Source organism: Vitis riparia, chromosome 4 (assembly GCF_004353265.1).
Source record: "Vitis riparia cultivar Riparia Gloire de Montpellier isolate 1030 chromosome 4, EGFV_Vit.rip_1.0, whole genome shotgun sequence".
In the NCBI taxonomy this organism is placed as follows: Eukaryota; Viridiplantae; Streptophyta; class Magnoliopsida; order Vitales; family Vitaceae; genus Vitis; species Vitis riparia.
Genome location: NC_048434.1, coordinates 4,781,271 through 4,805,081, shown reverse-complemented (window position 1 = coordinate 4,805,081; position 23,811 = coordinate 4,781,271). Strand labels below are relative to the sequence as shown.

The window sequence follows — 23,811 nt, the reverse complement described above, 5'->3', positions numbered from 1 at the left end:
TGTGTTTATTATGAAATACCTTAAATAAAATATTTAAATCAAATTTAAAAGTAATTTAATAAGATAAAGATAATTTAAAAATGTAAAAATAAACGTAATTTTTTAATAAGATTTGAATTTGACAAATTTTTTTAAAATAATCACAAAAAGGAGGATATAACAAACCCATGGTTGTTACCATCATAGATCAAAATTTCGGAAAAAATGGATGAGTGGAGAAATAGCTGAAAAAATCGGTCGGGCTGATTAATCAGCGAAATTCTAAAAAAAATCGCGGACAACTGTAGAAAATCGCTGAAATTTGGGCGATTTATTGGCAATTTTTTTTAAAAAAACGGGGTTCTCTTCCTACTTCCTTGGTCCGCTGATCCGACGGCTTTGAGTTTACCTGCGTTGATCTTCTAAAGATTCTTTAGGGGCTGCCCAGTCAAAATTCAAATGAAGAGAATTCAAATTTTGAATTGCAGGGCGCCGGAGTATTACCCAAAGCCCAGCTGCCCAAACAAGCCTTAGAGACCCCCACTCACCATTGGGCTACCTGGCTTTTCATAACATGATGTGCACGAGAATTAATATATACCAACACTGATAAAAACAAAATATTATAATAAACAAATTAGTTTTAATTATTTTATTTTTAAATTTAATTTAATTGAACAATAAAAATATAAAAATTATGGTGATAATTTTCTTGAGCTTTTTTTTATATTATTTATATATTAATTAAATATAAGAAATATAAATATTAAAAAAAAATTATACATATATTATCATTTATTTTATATCATTTAATATAATTGAATTAAATAGATCATAGTTTTAATATTAAATATATTTTAAAATTAGGCATATTATAATTAATATCATAATATTATTATGAAATAATATTTGATGTAATTTAATAATAAATACACACTTATAAAATTCATATTTTTTTTTATTAACTCATAGGATATTATTATCAAATATGATAAATTATATCATATATATATATATTAAAATTTTCAATAAAACAACTTTAAAATGTCTATTATACTTTTAATTACATTGTTATGACGTTTTTCTTATATTTTCATGAGTTTTGATCATGGTTTATCGATTTTTTTTTCTTTAAAATATCTATTGATATATCTCTAATATGTTTGTAAAATTAAAGTATAGATATATTTATGATTATTGATATTTTCATCAATTATTATCTTAGACCAAAATGTTAGAAAATTTCTCACAAAAGTCAACAAAAGATGGGCCGGCAGTTTGGCCATTTTTTTTGGGATATACAATTATTTCTATCATCTTCAATAACTTGATCCAATGGTTGAAAATTTTTCCATGTGTTTTAAATTCAATCCATATGTTGGGAAGTGCTTCCTACGGTTAGATGAAGATATAACCATAAGATTTCAACCAAACTTTGATCCAACGGGTAGAATTGAATTATAATGGTTTTATGATCATTCAAGGATTTGTTTGATCAGAATTTTTTCTATGGATACCTAATTTTCATTTTGGTTTATATACAATTCAATTGAAAGTTTCTTAATGTTATATTGCTTCAATTTTGTTTGTGATTTTTTTATAAAAAAATTATAATTTTAGGATTTTGGTTATGATGCTTTAAGAGTAAAAAGAACCAATGATGGACATGATGATAATGCTAAAAATGATGAAAGGGATATTGGAGAATAACACCAAATTGAACATTCATTGAGATTACTTACTTGTGAAGATGATGTTATACATTGTGTATAAGACATAGACCAAAACTCTAGAAGAGTTAGTCTAGGCGTTGGAACTATTAAAAAGCATTATAGAGAAAAGAATCGAAGGATGACATTGTATAACAATGACTCATTTTTAGCTAATTTCGAGTTGATGGAATATAAAGACTTAATTTAGTGATTGATCAAATAAGGTCAATATTTGTCCCTCACATATGATGGGTTGTGGTCAACCTCATCAAAATTATTCCATGGGTTCAAGTCCAATTGATGAAGATTACGATCTTCTTACATAAATGTCATACCATGTTTCATATTAAATGCATTAAAGATTTGGAAGGACCCATAGGTTCATAATGTAATATGTAAAAATTATTACATTTGATGAAATAAAAAAATTTAATGGACATTAATGTTGAGTGAACATTTACAAAATTCATGCTTCTCATTAGCATACATAATGTTATTGTCTAATATTACAAATTATATCATAAATATGTTAATGACACTTGCAAAATAATTTTAATATTTGTATTTTTACTTACCATGTGCTAGACTTTTTCCTTTTGCTACTAGATTTGGAATTTCACATGGTTGAACGTTGGAGAAGTGACATGATGAAGAGAAAAAGGTTTTGGGGGGAAAATAGAGAAGAATAAGGTTTTGTTTGGAAAGTGATTTCAATAACCATTTTGAAAACCTATTTTTGAGAATTTTTTTTTAAAATTCTTTAATGTTTTGTTAAAAAAAATAAAATAAAAGTCTACATGAGAATTTAAAATATTTTTAAAATATCTTGTGTTGGAAAAAATTGTTATATATGACGTTTTAATTTAATCATGATTCATATTTGTATAATTATTTCTTTAAAAAAAAACTTCAAAAAAATAATGAAAACAACAAAAAATAAATAAATAATGTTCTAAAAAATACAATATTTTTCATTTTTATAAATAAAAAACTATTTTTATTTTTTGATTATCAAATATTTTTTTATTCTCAAAAAAAAAAAAAAACAATCTTTGAGAATAATTAACAAACAATCCATGAGATTTTAAGGATCAAAATGATTCACAATCATAGTTTATAAAAAAACTTATTTTAATCTATGAAACCATCTAAAGGGTGAATAGGTAGTTCAAATGAAACAAACTCAAAAGTAAAAATTAATATTAGCATTTTTATTTATCTTTGACAAATATATCAATTATGAATAAAGGTTTATCCATGGATTAATATATTTATGATATCATCGTTATATCAGTATTTTATCATTAACAACCTAATTAGTGACCATGATCCAATAATTTTTTCAATTAAATATCCATTTTGAAATATAATTTTTCTTTCAGATTTGGATGCAGTTACTAGAGAAAGAAAACAGAGTGAGTACATCTCACTCTTACCTCATAACTTAGCATCATCAAGTAGTAGAATTAAAAAATTAGCCAAAAAAAAAAAAGGGAAAAGAAAGAAAACTCCTTTCTAACTTCAGAACTAGAGGAGCAAGCAAGACAGTACACCTCCGCCCTGACATTCAACATGCATGAAATGAAAAACAAGATTCTAGATATCTAAATGAAGAAGCTGGACATTGAATCTCATCATAGTACAACCCCCCACCCCTCGATTTCAACTGGAAAACTGAGGCACATTGCAGGAACAAATTCTCAACCTAAACATGTTGATGGGCAATAATAGCAAACATCGCAACAGTTTCTCTCATTTTTGTTTGGCGAGACAAGCAAACAGAAGCTTGGGCGGCCTAAAGCCCCACTACTCAAACGTGTCATCATCATCATCAGGAAGTGGTTGTGCTGCGGCTGCTGCCAACTCTGCTTCATGGCTGAAACAAAATCACCAAAATAGTTAGTCTGAGCAAGAAATTTCCACGTAACTCCATAAAAAAATTGCTAAATATTGCATATTAGCTGGAAATTTTTTTCATAATCTATGGCAGTGATGCTGGTAGTCTTGGTAGGGTACAATATCAAAATCAAAACTGTAACCCAAATGGCCAATGTGTTTAAAGATGGATTATTGCTTCCAATAGTTAGAAATTCCCCAGATAATCTTAAGCTACAACATAATTTCTTGAATTAGATTTAAGCGGTCATCAACAAACCACCAAGCTACTAATATGTTATTGTGTTTTCCGCAAGTAATTTCAAGGCATGATTATCACCCACATACTGACAGCAAAAATTTACATTTAGAAGTTTTTTCTCTCAGTGGATCTAGCAGGTAAGAAGGTTCACAAGGACTGTCTCATAAAAGAAAAATGGTATGAATCACTTACTGAGCTTGTGCAGCCATATCAATTTGAACTTCAGGAGGAGCAAGAGCAGGTGACTCAACAAAGTGGAGATTGACATCTCTGCAGGCAGCAATAAACCAAGTATGGTCTTAGACAAAAGGGAAAACAAAAGCATGAAGGCACTAAGCCCAAACTGGTATGAAAGCAATAATTAGAAAAGGTTTCAATAAAAATTACCCTGCAAGTTTTCGAGCAAGGTACAAGAAGGGCTTCTCAAAGTTATAATTGCTCTTTGCAGAAATTTCATAGTACTGGAGATTCTTTTTCCTGTGGAAAGTAACCTGCTTTGCTTTGACCTGCCTATTTTTCACATCCACCTTGTTTCCACATAAAACAATTGGAATATTCTCGCACACCCTAAATACAGCATAAATAATTGTCAGTAAGAACACTACCACCACAGAATATAGGAGAAAATAGAAGGCAAGTGATGACAGTTTTGATGAGGAGGAGGAGGAGGAGGAAAAAGAAAAGAATGGCTCCATTTGTGCACCTGCAGAGATCCCGATGCCATGTTGGAACATTTTTGTATGTCAGACGAGCAGTGACATCAAACATGATGATGGCACACTGTCCATGAATACTGCACAAACAGAAAATCAAATATTACCACTTAGAAGCATGAAAAGATTTTAAAGGCAAAAAAGCACATGCAATAAACATGAGACCAACTCCTGATAAGTGGGCAACATACAAAGACACAGAAGGCTTGGAACATGTATCGTATTGACATATAAACTTTGTAACATCAAGCACCATGCAGAGACGATCATGAACTCACAGGTAACAGGTATGTAAAGAAAAAATAACAATTTCAATACAACATCGGAAAATTCTCCCAGTTGAGTTTTGATGAACAAAAGATTTTTAACTTGAAAGGAATTCAACCTTTTAACAGACATATCTTAGAACACCGTAAAGAAAAATATTCCCTTGCAGTAGGATTCCCTATATAGAGTTCACTTGTTTCCCTTTTCAGAATTTGAATACATTTCTGTTAGGTGTCACATGGCACCTCCAGTGATCAACAAATAAATCTGATGACATGACAAACTAAAATCATGTCCAACATATTACACAACAAAATGGAATGAACCTTTGAGTCTCACATTGCAATCATAGAAATATAGACCACAAATAAGTTATATATCTCTATGCCAACATCAGGATCTTCTATTACAATCAAATATAGGGATATGGTTGCATATCATCCTTGAAAGTCACAACCTTTTATGTAAGATAAATTATTCGATCCTTTGATCTCATAATGGAATCATAGAACTACACATCAAAAATCAATTTTAAATCTCTACATCAACATCAGGATCTTCCATCACAATCTGAGACATGACAGAGATACTGTTGTATAATTTGAATTTAATGTATTCTCAGAGCATGATAGAAGCGTAGAATCAACGAAGAAAAACTAACATTCTATTAAGGTATTGCCTATCAAACATAAGTGATCAAGCATTTTGAAATCTAAAAATTGAGAAATTGAAAGGCACCTTCTCTGACTTCAAACTATTAAAAGGCTTTTGTTTGTTTCAGTCAAAAACAAAACCAGCAAAAAGAAATTCTTTGTGCTTGTACTGATCGAGGAGACTGTCCATTAATGAGATTGTAAGAACACACTGCTGCATATGACAAAAAAAAAAAAAAAAATCCTCTCCAATAGGAACTTTATTGAAAGAGTTTACATGACATGACTGAAGGGACATGAGCGAAGGCATCCAAACAAGTTAACTATTATGTTGCAAGAACAACAGCAACTCCAGATTTTCAACCATGATTTCAAGGATATGCTTTTCAAACACTGGAAGGAGACAAAACATTAAAATTTCCGCCATTTAAAAATATTAAAAAAAATTAACAGACATACAAATAATGAGCCACAATGTGAAACATATGAGAGAGAGCAGTATCAACATTGAAAGATGCCATAACCCTTGAAACCACTGGATTAGGGAAATACAATAAAAGTAAAACACTAGATTTCAAAAGAATAATGGGTCAATGATCAATTTCATCATTGCTAAGTAAGATAACACATACTAGTATCCATCTCTGAGCCCACCGAATTTTTCCTGCCCAGCTGTATCCCAGCAATAGAACCTAATCTTTCCACAGTTTGTGAAGAAGTCCAATGGGTGAACTTCCACACCAATGGTTGCTGTAATTCGCAATTTCACAACAAACATCAACATCTTAATTCATCCATAAAAAATGCATTGCTGTAGAAACTAAATCTATTAACATAAGAGTTCTCACGCTCATATTTCTTCTCAAACTCTCCAGTGAGATGCCGTTTCACAAATGTAGTCTTTCCTGCACATAAATCCAAACAACCATTACAATTAAAATAAATTTTCCAAAATTTACAGGAAATGTAGACATTTTGAACCGTCCGTTTGGTTGCTGAAAAAACATAGGAAAAGAAAAGAAAAGTAAAATCCCCTCTCCTTTTCTTTTCCGCTTTTTTTACAGTAATCAAAGAAAGTTAGGGTTTTGGACTTTAAAAATCAGATCTAAATAACAGAAACCAGTGCAGAAAAGAAGCGAGGTTTATTTATTTATTTTAGAGAGAGAGAGAGAAAGGAAAAAAACGAATGGTGCACCTGTTCCGCCATCACCGACAATCACGAGCTTGAAGCTAGGGTAATCCACAGTTTGCTGATTTGGAAGCGCCTGTAGAAGAAAGAAAACGGATCAGAAAAACACGTATAGACTAAAAAAGGTGTTTGGTTGCTGAGAAACGGGAGAAGATGGAAAAGAAAATCCCGAATCCTTGTTCTTTCAAAGCAGCCAAACAGGCAGAGAGAGAGAGAGAGAGAGAGGGGAAACCATCTGGAGGGTGAGCGTGAGTTTCTCGTATGGAAGCCGCCAAGGAGCGCTTTGGAAAAAAGGTTTGAGTTTTGAATGCGGTGGTAGTAGGAGTTTTAGCCGTATATATATAAGTAGGCGCCGCGTGTTTTCATTATAGCCTTTGATGGACGCTATTTCTCTCAACCGTTGGATTAGATCCCGCTTTAAACCGGCGCTTCTATCTTAGCCCTACAAGTTGCATCAAGGCGCGCGCCGACCTTTATTTCTATCTCTTCCCATTTTGCCCTTTCATAATAGCATTTCTTACATTTAAATCCAACGAATAGATATTTGAATTTTGAAAAAAATATTTATATTTATATGGACATATTTCATATTTAATAAAGAAATGAATTGCTGTATATCCATCCTACTTTGATAAATAGGTGGAACGATTCAACAAGATATTTTAAAACCTTTTTTAATAAGTAATTTTTATTCCAAAATTATATTAATATTAAAATAAAATCCAGAAAATATAACAAATAGTTTTGTAATTACAATTTTCTTTTATTTTATAAAATATCAATAATTATTAATGAAATAAAATGGTATTATTCTAGTGAATATTATGAAATATGAAAATTGACATTCTATGTTAATTATTATTTTTTGAATAATAATATTTTAGTTAAATTTAATTATAAATTAACAAAATTTTACTAATTATAAATATTTAAATAAATCAATAAAAATTTGATAATGTTTTAATTAAAATGAATTATAAAATAAACAGAAGTCTACTCTTATAAATATTTAAAATTTTATTATATATATACAAATTTATTCAAATTAATTAATTAAAAATAATAAAATAATCTTCAAATTTATGAATTTAATCATCCCATTTTCTTTTTTTGAATATAAATACCCTTTAGGCTTTTAATAAAAAGTTATTTTTACAAGAAAAAAAAATATAAAGAATTAAATTTTAAAATTGAGTTTTGAAATACCCTTCTAATCAAATAACTTAATTTACTATTAATTACTACAAACTAATCTAACACATGATTTTTATTTTATATAGAGTAATATTTTACTAGTTCAAAAGGATATTAATTTCAAAAGCCAAAGACAAGCCTCACATATGCGAAGATATATATAGAAAGGAAAAGGGGCAGTCGCAAGTCCACATAATTTCAAATATGTAATCTTTGTCATACACAAAACACCAGCGTAAATCTCACAGTACCAAACCAAAAATGAAAAAACCCCACCCGCCTCAAATCTCACCACAAGAGAAAAATATAGGGAGAAACAAAAAAAGCCCAAAAAAAGGGGAAAAAAACTACCAAGTCCTAAATGTATGGGAGAAAAATTGGGAAGACATTGGACAACAGGGAACAACCCTCCATCTATTCAAACGCATCATCATCGTCATCTGGAAGGGGTTGACTAGCAGCTGCAGCAAGTTCAGCCTCATGCCTGCCAAAAACCACCACATGATTCAGAACAAAACCACAGTTTTACAATAGTCGTTCATCATGTAACCAGTGGCCACTTAGAAATCTAGTCCTTGTTTGGGAGCTGTTTTTTAAAACAGTTTTTAAACACGATTAACAACCCAAAAGCAAAAACTAATATATTTTTAGAGAACATCTTTTAAAACATATTTAAAAAACATAGAAAATACACAAATAAAATTTATTTTTAAAACATATATAAAAAACATAGAAAATAGGTTTAAAATATTTCAGGTTGGCAAACAAACTTTTATTCTACAAAATATAAGAAAACATTTTCCAAAAACTGTTCTTAAAAACACTTCCCAAACAGAGCTGGCTGGAGCATGTATGTGCTTGTGTGTGTATTTGAGAGTGAGAGACAAGGAGAAGAGATAGTTCTGGTTGTCACAAAATGCTTACTGTTGCTGTGCAGCCAAGTCGATGTGAACTTCCGGAGGAGCTAGAGCAGGAGACTCGACAAAATGCAAATTAGGATCCCTGCCACCACAACACCGATTTTGGTGATGATTACCTTAAGCTCCATACTTGGAAATATATGAAAATAAAGGAATTATAGTGCACTCCTTCCTTACCCAGCAAGTTTCCTGGCGAGGTAGAGAAAAGGCTTCTCAAAATTATAATTGCTCTTAGCTGATATCTCATAATACTGCAAATTCTTCTTCCGGTGGAAAGTAACCTGCTTTGCCTTCACCTGCCTGTTCTTGACATCAACCTTGTTCCCACAAAGCACAATGGGGATATTTTCACAAACCCTGTAATTGGTAAACCAGAAAATTCTTCATAAGATTTAAGGCTCAGAATAAGCCTTCAATAATAGATAATTGCTAAGATTTAGGAAATTAGGATTCCTGTACACAAACCCGGCAAAGATCACGGTGCCATGTTGGAACATTCTTGTATGTCAAGCGAGCAGTAACATCAAACATGATAATGGCACATTGCCCATGGATGCTGCACATTAAACAAAAATTTAGCAAATTGCTTAAAGAGGCTGTGAACCTCAAAAAAGGTGAATCTGGAAAACAATGTGAAGCATGAACAATACCAAATTTCTATTAATTAGCACAAAATGATCTAAAGGAAGCATGTGGCTCAAAATCTGTATATAAATTGACATTATACAGACATTTCATGTTTGGATGAACAGAGCGGATTGAGAATTGTACTATGAATTGATAATGGGCCTTGAAGAGCTTGATATTTAGATTTTGCAATGGATAAGAAGGACTACAGAGAGTTGGATGGCCAAGGGCAAATTGCAATATAAAATGATAATTTTGATATGTATCAGCTTCAAATGCAGAAAGTCTGAAACATGACTTCAATAAGCAATTGATGACAACTGATATAATTGGATAATTGATGACTTCAATACACATCTTTTTCTTTTTTCTTTTTTGAATAGGTAAAATGACAGAATATATTAAAAAGCGCCATCAAAGAGGCGCAACAAAGTACACACCAAAAGGCTGGCAATGGAGAGAAGAGGGCCAAATACCAACACCACCCTGAAAACAACCAAACCACGACAACACCCTAACCGATACATATCATCATCATATACTAGCCTCCAGGTCTAACATGTCCATAATTATTATATCCAAAATGCAGAGTTTATATTTATATTTCTTTTGACATTTATGAAGTCAAAAAGTAAAATTTTACTTGACCTTTTAAGCAATTTGAAACACACCTTTAAAATTGATTTTATCAATAATACGACTTGGGCAGTCAAACTGAAATTACAACCCGCCTTAAAAAATATAATCTTTTAATTCACCCAAACAAACATGGTAGTCCAATTCAAAAGAAAACAAACCACTTGCTTACAAATTGTTTTATAAACCACTTATCTCCATTTTTTTCACCAATAACTTCTACAGCAAGATAATATGAAAAAAATAACCCAAACGGACGGTATCAAATGTGGAAGCCTAAAATATACCAAATTAGCATCAATCAGAAATCATATGAAAAAACAGTTTCTAACTTCCGATTGCTTCATGCACATTCAATAAACACGTGAACATTCACCAATGAGTTAGAGAAACAATTTCAACCAACTGTAAGCGAAGAACACCATGAGCAACACCAAAAAAAAATATTAAGATGGTTATAATAAAACAAAGAATCCTTCAATTCTAATCGGAATTCTAACAACAGTATGAAGGTCAAGAGCACAAATTGAAAAAACCAGCCAACCAAAGAAAAAGATTTCATACATACAATATTGTGATGCAATGAATATGAACATCAAATTGTTAAATATGTTAAATACAAATACATGTTCAGGGACAGAAAAAATTTAGTAAAAAAATGGGCCAGCAAAACCAATTAGTAAAATTACTTACTAATATCCATCTCTAAGACCACCAAACTTCTCCTGCCCAGCAGTGTCCCAGCAATAGAATCTAATCTTACCACAGTTTGTGAAGAAATCCAGCGGATGAACTTCCACACCAATGGTTGCTATCATGATTAAAAAAGAAAAAGGAAAAGAAAATTAGTTTGCATTCAGAATATACTATTTTCTTTTGCTTTGGGAATAGAATATTCCTCTCATTTGGGCTATTAAGGGCTGAAGAGCACTCTGAAAATCTTCAGAAACAGTCCAATAAGTAAATACAAGATAGAAAACTTAGAGCATAACATTTTCTCCAAACTTACGTTCATATTTTTTCTCAAACTCGCCTGTAAGATGTCTTTTAACAAATGTTGTTTTCCCTGCATTGGCAAACCACTTTCAGATTAGCAAAATCACTGTAAATAAAGTGCATTAAATTCCACAACATAAAATGAGTTCCAAGGCTTTGATCCCTTTTCTATATAAGCTCTACAGTTTTATAATCACAAGAGCCCCAACGAAAACCCCAATTGCACAAAATGGGGAAAATAAACTTGGATACAGTGAGGTTTTATATTAACTACAGGCAATAGAAAATCAAATCCCGAACTCTGTATTTGACTTCTGAATGAAAGAAAAAAGGGAAAAGAAATTTTCGAATATGTTTCATTGCATTTCATTTTTAAAGAAAAGGAAAAGGCAAAAAAAAAAAAGGAATCGATCGAGCAAAATAGTTGCATTGATTAAGACGGGAAGTTTTTGTTCCATCAAGTCCCAGATAATGAAAAGGAAAAAAGAAAAAAACGAAGTCTTCTTTTTTCCTTGGTCTTCTCAGCGACCGAACACAGCGAAGAACAAAGAATATAATTTTTATTGTGATCACCTGTTCCACCATCCCCGACGATTACAAGCTTGAAACTTGGGTAGTCAACAGTCTGCTGATTAGGCAAAGCCTACGACAGAAAAAAAATAAATAGATCAATCGAACGGGATCGAATCACAGAACCAAACTTATCCTACGATTGATTGCTTGCGAAAGGTAGGACAACGAAAGAAAATCAATTAACATTTTGATGACTAAGAAGAACAGAATCTCAACTCAACAGAAAGTAATGCAGCATAAATCACAAGATCCAAAGCTCAATTTGTCCTGGATAAGTCTTCTTTTTTTCCTTTTTGTTAAACCAAAAGAAAATACCCTAAAACTTTTCTAGAGAAAAAAACATAAAGGAAAACGAAACTCACCATATTTTCCCCTGTGAAAATGCGTCCGCAGAGAGAGTGTGAGGAGAAAGAGGGAGACAAACACGAACGCGAGGGTTTCTATAAGAGGGTTTTAGCGTCTAGCTTCAACCTAACGCGACTCTCTCCACCGTCCGATTCCATTCTTCTTGTGATTTTTTACACCCCACGTGCAATGCACGTGGCAGTAACCCAGCCGTGCCTTAGGGCTTGGCAATTTGGGTCTTGTCTTTAAGGGCTGATTTCAGTTTATTGAAATTATATTATCCGGACAAACTTGGATCCAGCAAAATGAAGCCCAATAAAGGGTAGGATTAATTGTGCGGCCCATTTCACCACTACCCCTCCAAATTCTCGTGTCATTATCATCAGAAATTAAATTTTTGTAAGTCAGCATGAGAAAGAGAACGACACCAAGTATACTTCATTTTTATTTTTGTATTCTTCTTTCTCCTATCATTTCTTTGAGCATTGTTCGAGCATTTTCTGTGTTGTAGTATGTAGTTCATATTGAGAGAAAGACACATATGGAGAAAAAAATGACAAATATCGGAATAGAGCAAAGTGGAACGAGGGGAGTGTACGATGTATGGGCATTTTTGGAATTTTATTATCTGATAATTAGTATAAATATTATTTTATGTAACCCTAATTTGACATATAGTGAAAGTTTTCTTCCTTGTTCTCGTGGACGTAAGCAATTCATCGAATCACATTAAATCTATGTGTGTGTGTTTTTTTTTTCTCTAATTTCTTCACCAGGAATCATTGCACGAAGATCGACAATTTGAAATCTTTCACCTGATTCACATATTTCATCTACGTTCAACCATAGGATTTTGGGCACCCGAACAGTAAGATGGCAGAGTAGGCATCTCAACTAAAGTAATGTCAAAATGGTCCCATTTGTAAATGTGAAGATATAATACTCAATTTGTAGATTAAGTAGGATCCATAGATTCTTGATTCAAACTTGAGTACATGTATGGGACTCATTCATGATTGGGCTAAGCCCATGTTTAAGTATCTCAAATTAAAACAAACCTCGAAAATCAGTACAATTATGAACCCAGACACAAACATATGATCTTAAAATCACGAACAACTTTAATTTTTCTTTTTCTTTTTTTTTTCCCTTTTTTTGTCATTTATTTTTCTAAAAAAGTACACAACCACTTAATAAAATCACACCCTACCATATACTATATATTGTTACATTAATTAGTATTTATATATATATATATATTTTTTTTATTTATTTTTTCCAGATTGTAGTAGAACTCAAGCTAGTGCACCTCGCTTTCTCATATAGCAAAAATACTTCTAGTATAACTGATGTTTCTGCAGAGTTGCAGAGCTTCAAAACAGAAACCACCCTTTTAATTTGCATCAACACTGGCCGCCGGCTTAGATGTGCCTAGGAGGAGTGCGGAGGCTGAGCAGCTTCACATCGTCAAGAACAGGTCCACAGAGGGAGGCATAGTCATCACTCCTCATGGTATAGAATGTGCTCAGGAACATGATTCGGGTTCGGTTGGATACCGCTACAAAACGGAGAACAGCCCGCTTGAAGCCTCCTTTGCCCTTTGATTCATATGGCACCTTGATGGTGTCCCTGCCGGCGAAGGCCTCCACCACCATGGACCCTTCACAGGAGTTGCTGGCATCTCCTACTGAGAATGAGAGCGCATATGTTTTGCCAGGGATGGTTCTGGCTACTTGGGCTATGGCACTCTCTTTTCCGGCCACCAGCTCCACCGCACGTTTCTCCTGCGGCACGGAGAAGTGGTCGGAGTCGATGTACTTGACGGCTTTGAGGGACTCCACCATCCAACCAGGGAGCGGAGAGTGATCATCTTCAATGTTGGGTGGGATGAGAACTCCCCAGGATGTGTTGGGGAACACATATGGGCCCTCTTCAAACCCACCATTTTTCAGTAGGTTCTCTGCATGATCAAGACATGAAAATATTAATAATTCCAAAAAGCTAGATCCTTAAACTTTTATTATTATTATTATTATTCTTTTTCTAGAGTAGACCATAATCGATCAGATTCTTGCATATCCACCCATAGAAGATGTGTGCCATTTTTGCAACCCTTTGGCCTACTTCATAAAGGCGATTTGTCACCATGCTTGCAAGGTCTTCAACGGGCCAACCACTTAATTCCTGGGCCAATAAATAATACAACTCTTGAAAGCAATAGCTATATCCTATAGGTAACTTCGTGTCTATGTATTTAACAAAATGTGATCTCTGGGCGTCGGACTCGTACTTTCTATGTCTGTGTCTTAAATGGGTCTCGGCCTAAATGTGAAATCGAAATGACCCTAATGAAAGAAGAAGTACGTGATGATTGAATTAAGAAAGAATGCGAAGGTTTAGCCACTAGAAAAATATACTTGTGTCTCATGAATTTGTTTGTTGGGTGTGATTCAAAGAGACAACCTAAGGTCCAAATTTTGATCATCCCATACAAAAACCGATTATTTTCCTGTATGGGTGTCTTTTATGACATTGTACATCATACCCTGGGAGTAATTGTTTGGGCGACCCATTACCCGACATAAGCGGGATCATCCCACCTCAAAAAAGGGTCTGAAATGTTATAAATGAGAGATATCGAGCACCATATTACAGCTCCTGGAAATGCAATAATGCATGTACGAAGGTGTTCCTTACCAGAAAGAGTGAAAAAACAAAACCGGATCAGCCCAATAATTTAATTGGGGTTCACAGTATTTCACAGATTTGAGCAAACCTTGACTAATACCTATAAGGCAGAGTGGAAAACGGGGCCTTCAAACCTACCCACAAATAGTTATATGATGAGCCCCAATCCGAAACAAGTGGTCCAATATATAAGAGGGGGGACCTAATGCAGGGGACCATAGTGCCATAACTACTATATACTTGTACCAAATGTTAAAAATAATAATAATAATAATAATGTGTATGCAGTATGCAATATGCTTATATGCATTCAAACGAATCAAACCATAAAAACTCACTGCTGGAAGGTCTGGGAGGATACAGAGCCCTGAAAGCAACGGAATCGATCAGCGGTCCACAAGCTGGATCCTCCTCTACTCCTGGGTTATGTATGACGATCTCGATCACATCGTAATCAGCCTGGAACGCCCAGGCGTAGGAGTCCCAGCCGTTGCTGCTGTACAGAGTTTGCATAGGCAGGACTCCCCAGTCGGGCGCCACTGATATGTTCAAGCGCTCCTCCTGGGCGCAGGTTCTGGCGGCACTAAAGGTAATGGAATAGTACATTCCCTTGATCACCTTCACTCTCTGTTTTATGGAAGCCTCGTTCCCCAGCCTGACTGCGAAGGCTCCTTCAGGGACGACCAGCAACATGTCGCCTTGTTTTTGTCCTGCTTTTATGTACTCGATGAAACCCGATGTTTCCCATTCCGGTATGGCGTGCGGGCCTATCACCTCCGTTCCCTTCATGTCCGATGGCTTCGGCCCCAGCTCGAAGTTCCCATTCGGTAATAGCCCTGCGTTTTCCAGTGGGTATTATTTGGAATTTAGCTTCAATAAATTTGCATGAAATTGAAAACATTTGACAAAGGAATTGAAAGGAGGATAACACCCATGTTTTCGTTAAGGTTATCGAGCAGGCCAAAGGCCGTTAGAAGCTGAAAGCTACGACGGTGAAACCGACGACCATATGGCGGGACTAGAATGGCCAATATTGTCATTTAACACACTTCTATTCACCTGAACTTAAACAGATACTTAGTGGCCCACACAGCTCATATCAGAGCCATTAATATGAGCACATGGACGACTGAGACTTTCTCTCCATACTGAGAGCATGTGGAGCCGCCTCTGCCCCGCAGCAGTACGAGAGATTCAAATTATTGAAGCGTAAAAAGGCATATTTGCCCCTCAACTTTTGAATGTCGGCCAGAAACCTCTGCAACTTATGACTATCTAAATGACCCTTAAGCCCCTTCCTGAGACTAGAATTCGACATGAAAGGTAGGGTTAATTTGGTCAGTTTATCTAGCTAGTAGCAGAGCTGCCGGTCACCGCTAGCATTGATCCTAACCTAGTGCCAATGCATAACGTACAAATAACCGTTAATCTCAACCGTAAAATAAAGTTCGTCAAACAAATCCAACGGAGGAGAAAAACATTGGAACAGAGACACCATCAGCTCTCAAGAAGAAGAAGAAGAAGAAGAAGAGGCCTGAGATGAGGAGGTAAATCAGGAAAATGGCACTTACCGTCGGTGAAGGATAAGGCAATGTGGCAGGTGGCGCACAATAGTAGCAAAAGAAACGCCACAGCTCTCATTGGGAGTGTCTGGTTGAAGCGAAGTTTAAGAGAGAAGAAGAGAGAAAAGGGAGAAACGGTGGAGGTGATGCCGATGCTCTGAGCGAAAGAGGTGAGCACCGGCTTTTATGCATGCCCACCTCCAAACTAACCCCCAGATTTGAATAAAACAACGAAACTGCCACTGTCACTGGTCACAGTGATGACTAAGTACTCGGATGGAGGGTAAGGACAAAAGCTGCTCAATGGCACATGGCATCCACAATTACTTGTTGTGAGGCATGCATGGCCACGGCTCTCTTAGCTCAACCTTTTGTTGGATGCTATTACAGGGGTATTTTCGTCATTCTCCGGATTTTATCCTCCTCACTTTCTGTCTTAATGCTAAACCCTAGCGCCCGAATCTCTGTTTAATGGAAATAATTGCGTGGAATATTTGTCATTTTAGCCTGACCTCGAACCTTAATCCAAATACTTTTTGATACATTAACGTTGGTTTCGTTTACAGTAAGAATGCTGCATTAAATGACTAATTTAGCCTTCAGAAAAAAAGTAATTTTCAAATAATTAAAAAATTATAAACATGTGATATAAGTTAAATTCATTCTAAAAACTTGTTTGATAATTGTTTTCAAAAGTGATTTTTTATTTTTTAAAACAAAAAAATAGAAAACAAATTTGATAATAAAAAAAAATTGTTTTCTATTTTTTAAAATAGTTATCACGCGGATTCTAAATTTTCAAATAGAATTTTGTTTTAGAAAATATAAGATCAATTTTTAAAACTATTTTTTATGATAGTTTTCGAAATCGTTTCAACCCTAATTTATACTCGAGTAGCTCCAAATACTTTCTTTTGATTTGAGATTAAGTTGGGCCCATAATTAAGTAACATTTTCATTGTCATTATTTGTTTTCAAATAATTTGAAATTGTAAAATGGGGATCATATTTAATTATTTATAGTTAATAAAAAGGACATATCTCCAAGATGTTGTGTGTTGTGTGTTGTGAATGGAATGGACAATGGAACTCAGAGAGTGCGTGGGTTTGCTGCTTGTTAGGTACTCAAAGCCCTACATTTGAAAGGTACAGTTTAACAAGTCGTCGGTCCACAACACCCCCTGGCCTTCAAAAACCAAAGGCATCCTTTTTAAATATAAGGACAACATTATCACTTTTTCAAATCCTACCTTCCTCTCAAAACTAATAAAATTAAAATAAAATTTTAAATTCAATAATAATAATAATAGTAACCTGATTCTATCCATCATGTCTCAGGTTCTACGGGGAGTGATTTTAGTTTTTTTAATATTTAAAATATTTTATCTTTTGAATATTAAAAATATTTTTTAAAATCATAGTCAAACATAATCTTTAAACTGTTTGAAAAGTGATTATAGAAAAAGTTTCTAACATTTTTAATACTTGAATGATGAAAATTTTCAAGTGTTAGAGAGGTTAAAAATATTTCCTATAATTACTATCAAAACTCTAATAGTATGTTTGCAAGTGGTTTTTCAAGTATTAGATATGGTAAAAACACTTTCTAGAATCTCTATCAAACCCACTTTAAGAATCATTTTGACAGTAATTTTAAAAAACACTTTTAATTTAAAAAAAATCAGGTGTTTAGAAAAATTCAGGAATTACTTTTAAAAATATGAAAAATCACTTATAGTGTTCAAAAATCACTTGTAATGTTTGTGCATTTGGGAGTAATTTTAGAAAACGTTTTTAATATTTGTAACACTTCAGTGATAAAAATTTCAAGTATTAAAGATATTAAAAACATTTCATATAATCACTACCATATTTGACGGTTATTTTTGAAAGTGTTTTTAATTTTTTTAATACTTTAAAGATAAAAAATTTAAAGTATTAAAATGACAAAAAAACATTTTATAGAATCACTGTCAAATGTAAGAGTGATTTTAAGAAGTGTTTCTAATTTTTCTAATGTTGGGAAGATATAAAAGTTAAAATCATTGTTAAACACTTTCTACAATTAAAAAAACTAGTAACACTTTTTAAAATTACTATTAAACTCATTCTAAGAGTGCATTTGATAGTGTTTCTATTTAAAATATTTTTAATCAAAATGTTTTTTTAAAGTGTTTTTAGGAGAATTACCTATCGAGTGAAGACTTCTTCAAAAAACATTATAAGTAATTTATTAATATTTTAAGTGATTTTTTAGATTTTAAAAGTGTTTTTAATATTTTACAAAACATTTAAAGTGTGTTTTGGAGTGATTTTAGAAAACGTTTATAATATTTTTAACACTTGAATGATAAAAATTTTAAAGTATTATAAATATTAAAAACGCTTTTTAGAATTACTATCAAATTGTGTTTGGTGGTGATTCTAAAAAACGTTTCTAGTCTTTTTAATACTTAAATAATAAAAAATTTCAAATATTAAAAAGATTAGAATCCCTTCTTAAAATCACTACCAAAAGTGCAATTTTTTTTCAAAAGCACTTCTTAAAATCATAGTTAAATGAACTCCAAATTAATTCCTCTAAATTTGGATGCATTTAATTTAGGTTATTGTTAGGTTAAAAAATTAATATTTGTTTAAAACTAAAATTTATTTAAAGAACATAATATTAAACATACCTTTCAAAAAATTAGGAAAATATATCTCGAACTATTTCAACTAAAAATATACATTAAAATTTAAAACTAATAGTGTATACGGATTAAACCATAATCCTCACTCTAATCCTAATCATTTTCTTTTTCCTTTTTTGGTATCTTTTTGTATTTAATTTTAAATAAAAATATTTATTAAAGGTTAAAACTAATCGTGTATGCTTATAAAACTCCACCCCTTATCCTAATCCTTTTCCTTTCCCTTCTCTTTCTCCTTTCCTTTTTGCACCTCTTTGTTTCCATTTTTAGATAAAAGAATTTATTAAAAGTTAAAGCTAGTAGTATATACCTACTAAAACTAATCGTGTATACTTATTAAACCGAACCACTTATCCTAATCATTCATTTTCTTTTCCGTCCTTTTTTCTCCTTGTTTATTAAAAGTAAAAAAATTAATCGTGTATACCTACTAAACCTTAATCATAATCGTAATCTTTTTCATTTTTGTTCTTTTTCTTCTTCCCCTTCTCGTATTTTTATTAAGGATGTTATTTATGTGGATCCTGATTTTTGAGCAAGTTTCAATAATCATATTCAATACTCAAGTTGTACTTAAGTTAGATTTTTTTTTAACTTGAACTCAATTTGAATTGAGATCAAGTTAAGATTAAGACGACTCGAGTCTAACTCAAATTCGATTTAATATTTTTATAATATTTATAATACATTTTATTATATATAATAATATTCATTTTTCTAAAAAGAAATATAAAATTATATTATATGTTTTTCATTATTTTTAAAAAATACATAAATTTATATATTTTTTTTGTGATTGTCTTGAAATTTTATCCTTTTAGTTATTTAAATTTTCATATAAATGTATTAAAATAATATTATAAATAGATTTTAAATTATGCAATTCAAACTCAGATTAACTTAAAGAATCCAAAATCAACCGGGGCTTAGTTTTTTTTCAAAAAAATATTATTTTTATGGTAAACTTTCGGCGCTGCTGGAAGAACATCTGACAAATAACCTCGTAGGAAAAGCAATCCATATAAAAGGCCAAAAAAAAAAGTGTAAAATTGTCGAAATGGAAGTCTATTCTAGTAATTTCGAGACAAAATTAATAATAACATCCTAAGCAGACATCAAATTAGATAGGTAACCATGGTCTATTAACCAGGAAAGACGACCCGGCCCGAAAACCAAAAGACAAAAATGCCCCTAAAGGTAGAGCGCAATAAACAATTAGCATGGAAACATACCACGAGCGATGTGGGCCAGAAAAAAGGGGCAAAGGGGGGGCCCATGAGAAGAGGGCGAAGGGATACTGAAAATCCAGCTGACCTAATCGAAACTCTCACGATCGTGACCTGTTCCTGGGCTTTCATGGGAACCACCCATGTTGTCCTACGCCCCCCTTCTTTTCTGTTCTTTTCTTTAAAATGATAAATAATTAATCACAAAATGTGGGGCGGGCCGACTCAAATCTCAGCCTCATCTTCAAAACCATGACTCTCCAAGCGCATGTGGACGACCGAGCCCAGGCCGCAGATCAAGGGCCCTGTGTCCTTACCCTTTTTGGCATTTTCCTTTTTCCCCGTCACTGAGATCTACCCTCTTCCCATCATCTTTACTATTTTTACCCTCCAAACTCTGTCTCGCATATACCCTTGTCGGTTCCTTGTGACCAATATAAAATAAATCCAAAATTTGAAAATAATTATAGAAAGATATGTCTGAAAATTTGATTTGTTTTTTTCCTTTTAATGTCCGTAAAAGAATGATTGCTTGGTAAAATGAAATAAATAGCAACCACCCATTCTCCCAAGAAATGTCATATCATGGACTAGATTTGACTACAACCCATGAAGAACAACATTTTGGATTTATACATGAACTTCAAGACCCATCTTCTACATCCATAGCTACTTGTGAATTGTTTTGAATTTTTTTTACAAAATAATTTGTTTGTTTTTTTATTGAATAAGAAAATTATGACATTTAACTTTTTTTAGTAACATGTTGATATAACTTATCAATAGATTTAGTTTGATAATATTGATTGATATTAATATATTATTTTTAAATAAATAAATAAATTTAAATATTTTGATATTTTTTATTTAGTCAAAAAATAAATTGTTATATATCTTTATATAATTAAAAAAGCTTATTACAAAGATGATATACAAATTTAGAAATAAGTAAGTATTCACGTTAATCAATGATCTATTCTAATATAATTTCTAGTGACTTACTATCTTTTTTATAAAGATTATTTACTTTAAATGTAATGAACTCAATCATTATTATGAGATTTTTTCATGGTTAATTTTAGTTAATGGGTATTTGGTAAAATAACTTGATAATTTAAAGTAACTTAATAACTTAATTCAAGTTATTAAGTAAATTAAGTATATTTGGTAAAAAAAAAAACAATTTTAAGTAATAAATAAAAACAATTAACTCATTCTTAAATTCATATTTTTATTTTACCTTTTTATCCCTATTTGGCCTAATTATTTTCAAATATCTTTTGCTACTTCACGATCCTTTAGTGTTACTGAATCGCTTTTACTGTAATTATAATTTATAAGGATAAATATATTAAATTGATGATTTAAAATAAATTTAAAGTTAATTTTATAAATTAATTATAATATTTAAAAGTAAGAATTAATCAATAAGTCAACATTATAAGTAATTTTTTTAATGCTAGAAGTAATTTTCTAAATTTTAAAAATATTTTTTAAATTTTATTAAAGATCTAATTTTTTATTATTTAAAAACACTTTTTAGGTTAAAAATATTTTTAAAAAACATAGAAAACACACTCTTAATTTGAAATGAATGGTAAACCTGACGGAGTAAGTGAAATTAACCCATTTTAAATGTTATATAGGTTAGAAGATGGACCTAAAAAAGGATTGCATTCTGGATTGAGGGTATATACGTCAATTAGCTAAATAATGTGAAGTGGTGACGCAACAGTTGTCCAGTGTCAGCCCAGCTGGCACTTGATTGCATTTTAAACTATTATTGGCAATGCAGATCAAAAGAGAGTGCCACGTGTACTTTGCTTTAGACACGTAACAAAGCGACGACGTTCGCCGAACCTCGAATAAAAGGCGGCGGTCACGTGCGATGTTGAAAGCCAAAAAACGGTCCAAGCCTTTGTTGCTGATAACGTGACATCATTTTTGTCCTTTATTTATTTATTTATTACATATATTTTTGAGGATGACTGAGCTGGAAGGGGTGGACACTGGAAAGGGACAAAGCAACCGACGCTCGTTTAAGAATCGGAGGGTGGTGAGACTGCCACGTGGGTTCGCTTTAAATGCGCTTGTCTCCGGATAAGGATCTGATGTGGACAAAGTACCACTGTCCTCATGGGGGTGTTTGGCACGCCAGAAAATGATATCCACTTGGGTTTCTTTTGGTGGTACCAACTTTCTCGCATTTCCCTGTGGGGGTGTTTGGTAGAAAAAGAGTTGCAGATTTGCCTAAAGTTGAGGGGATGACGTTGAAGATTGAGGTCAATCGATTTATTTATTTTCAGTCAATATTATATTAAAGAAAATAAGGGGAAAAATATATATAAAAAAAAAAACATAAAAAAAATTATAAAATAGGTTTAAAATTAATAAAATAATTTTTATATATTATTTCAAACTCATTTTATTTATTTTAATTTAAAAATACATATTTTTTTTTTATCTTGTTTTCTTTAGTATTTTTATATTACAATCATATAAAAAAGGAAAAAAAAAATCTGAAAACATGAAACCCATTTAAAAATTTGAAAAAAGAATTTGAATTCCTTTACCTGGTCATGGGGACATAGACATAAGCAGGTAGGTAATGAAAAGTATGGATCAAAATATAGCGTCAATCAATTCCATATGAAGATTTCTGATATTCAACTTCATCATTTAATTCAATCACATCTTAGAACTTATGTTAGGGAAAAAAACTTGTAAAAAAAATGTTTGATAATTAGAAAGTAGAAAATAATTTTTTTTAAATAATATAAATAGAGTATTTACAATAACATACTTTAGTTAATTTTATTTTTTAAAAATAATTATATAAATAGAGAGAATAATTGAAAAGAAAACGTTATAAATCAAAGTTATTTTTGTTTATAACATTTATTAAGATGACAAAAATGCACTATATCATAATACATCATAACAAGACCTAATTTAAAAGATTTTGAACTTTTTTATGCAATTGACAATTTTGTATGTTATATTATACTCCCTAATATACTTATACTATGAATCAATTTTTGAAAAAAAAATACTAATTTAAATTTAGAAGACTCGTAATTTTTTAATAAAAAAATATTAAGCAATTTCATTGATTGATTATGTTAATATGATGTGTCAAAATTAATGTCACTAGTAAAGTATACATAGACATTTCCAAAATTATTATTTTTGTCATGAAATATAGGTATAACATAAATACATGATATCAACATGACAAGATATATAATATAACCTAATTTAAAAAATTTTGAGTATCTTTACATTATATACTCACAAACGAATATTTGGGGTCCAATTGTTGGATGTCCATAAAAAATAATTACTAATTCTACGGGACAATAAAATTCTTACTTAGTCATGAGTAATTATTCCATGGGACGACAAATTTTGCTTAAAAGACAACTTTTTACTTCTCAAACATCAATCCAAACAAGATCTTAGCATAAAAATACTTCTTGTATGGAACAAGGTCAAATTAGAATTTAAATGGTATATAGTAGATTCTTAGGTCATTTTCATGATCAAACATGACCAATAATACATCATATAAATTTTCCCCCAACTTTTTGGGCCCTTTTTGGGCGATGGGCAGTCATACATAGCAATTAAAGAGGGAGGATCCATAAGGATACGCCATATATTTCTTGTTGCTTCTCAATTCCACAGAAGCTGACTACACA

The 23,811-nt window shown here is 32.0% G+C and overlaps 3 protein-coding genes and 1 long non-coding RNA gene across 4 annotated transcripts; all 4 read right to left on the bottom strand.

Moving 5' to 3' along the window:
* Nucleotides 1-3,089: 3,089 nt before the first annotated feature.
* Nucleotides 3,090-7,078, bottom strand: LOC117912889 (GTP-binding nuclear protein Ran-3-like). Its single transcript, XM_034827673.1, has 8 exons — nt 6,883-7,078; nt 6,657-6,726; nt 6,310-6,366; nt 6,094-6,211; nt 4,532-4,621; nt 4,216-4,395; nt 4,021-4,098; nt 3,090-3,567 (listed from the first exon to the last, which is right to left on the bottom strand). Exons 1-8 carry the CDS (start codon nt 6,883-6,885, stop codon nt 3,498-3,500), a joined length of 666 nt encoding a protein of 221 aa, XP_034683564.1. The 5' UTR covers nt 6,886-7,078; the 3' UTR covers nt 3,090-3,497.
* LOC117912890 lies at nt 4,957-6,087 on the bottom strand. Its single transcript, XR_004651053.1, has 2 exons — nt 5,739-6,087; nt 4,957-5,643 (listed from the first exon to the last, which is right to left on the bottom strand). It is a non-coding gene; the product is annotated as an uncharacterized LOC117912890 (long non-coding RNA).
* Nucleotides 7,079-7,991: 913 nt separating the features above from the next.
* On the bottom strand, nt 7,992-12,060 carry LOC117912888 (GTP-binding nuclear protein Ran-3). The gene is made up of 8 exons (XM_034827672.1): nt 11,959-12,060; nt 11,597-11,666; nt 11,037-11,093; nt 10,721-10,838; nt 9,230-9,320; nt 8,942-9,120; nt 8,769-8,846; nt 7,992-8,328 (listed from the first exon to the last, which is right to left on the bottom strand). Exons 1-8 carry the CDS (start codon nt 11,959-11,961, stop codon nt 8,259-8,261), a joined length of 666 nt encoding a protein of 221 aa, XP_034683563.1. The 5' UTR covers nt 11,962-12,060; the 3' UTR covers nt 7,992-8,258.
* An 832-nt stretch (nt 12,061-12,892) lies between these two features.
* On the bottom strand, nt 12,893-16,354 carry LOC117912887. Its single transcript, XM_034827671.1, has 3 exons — nt 16,201-16,354; nt 14,968-15,465; nt 12,893-13,901 (listed from the first exon to the last, which is right to left on the bottom strand). The coding sequence occupies exons 1-3, from the start codon at nt 16,268-16,270 to the stop codon at nt 13,363-13,365; spliced, it is 1,107 nt and encodes a 368-aa protein (XP_034683562.1). The 5' UTR covers nt 16,271-16,354; the 3' UTR covers nt 12,893-13,362.
* Nucleotides 16,355-23,811: the final 7,457 nt, after the last annotated feature.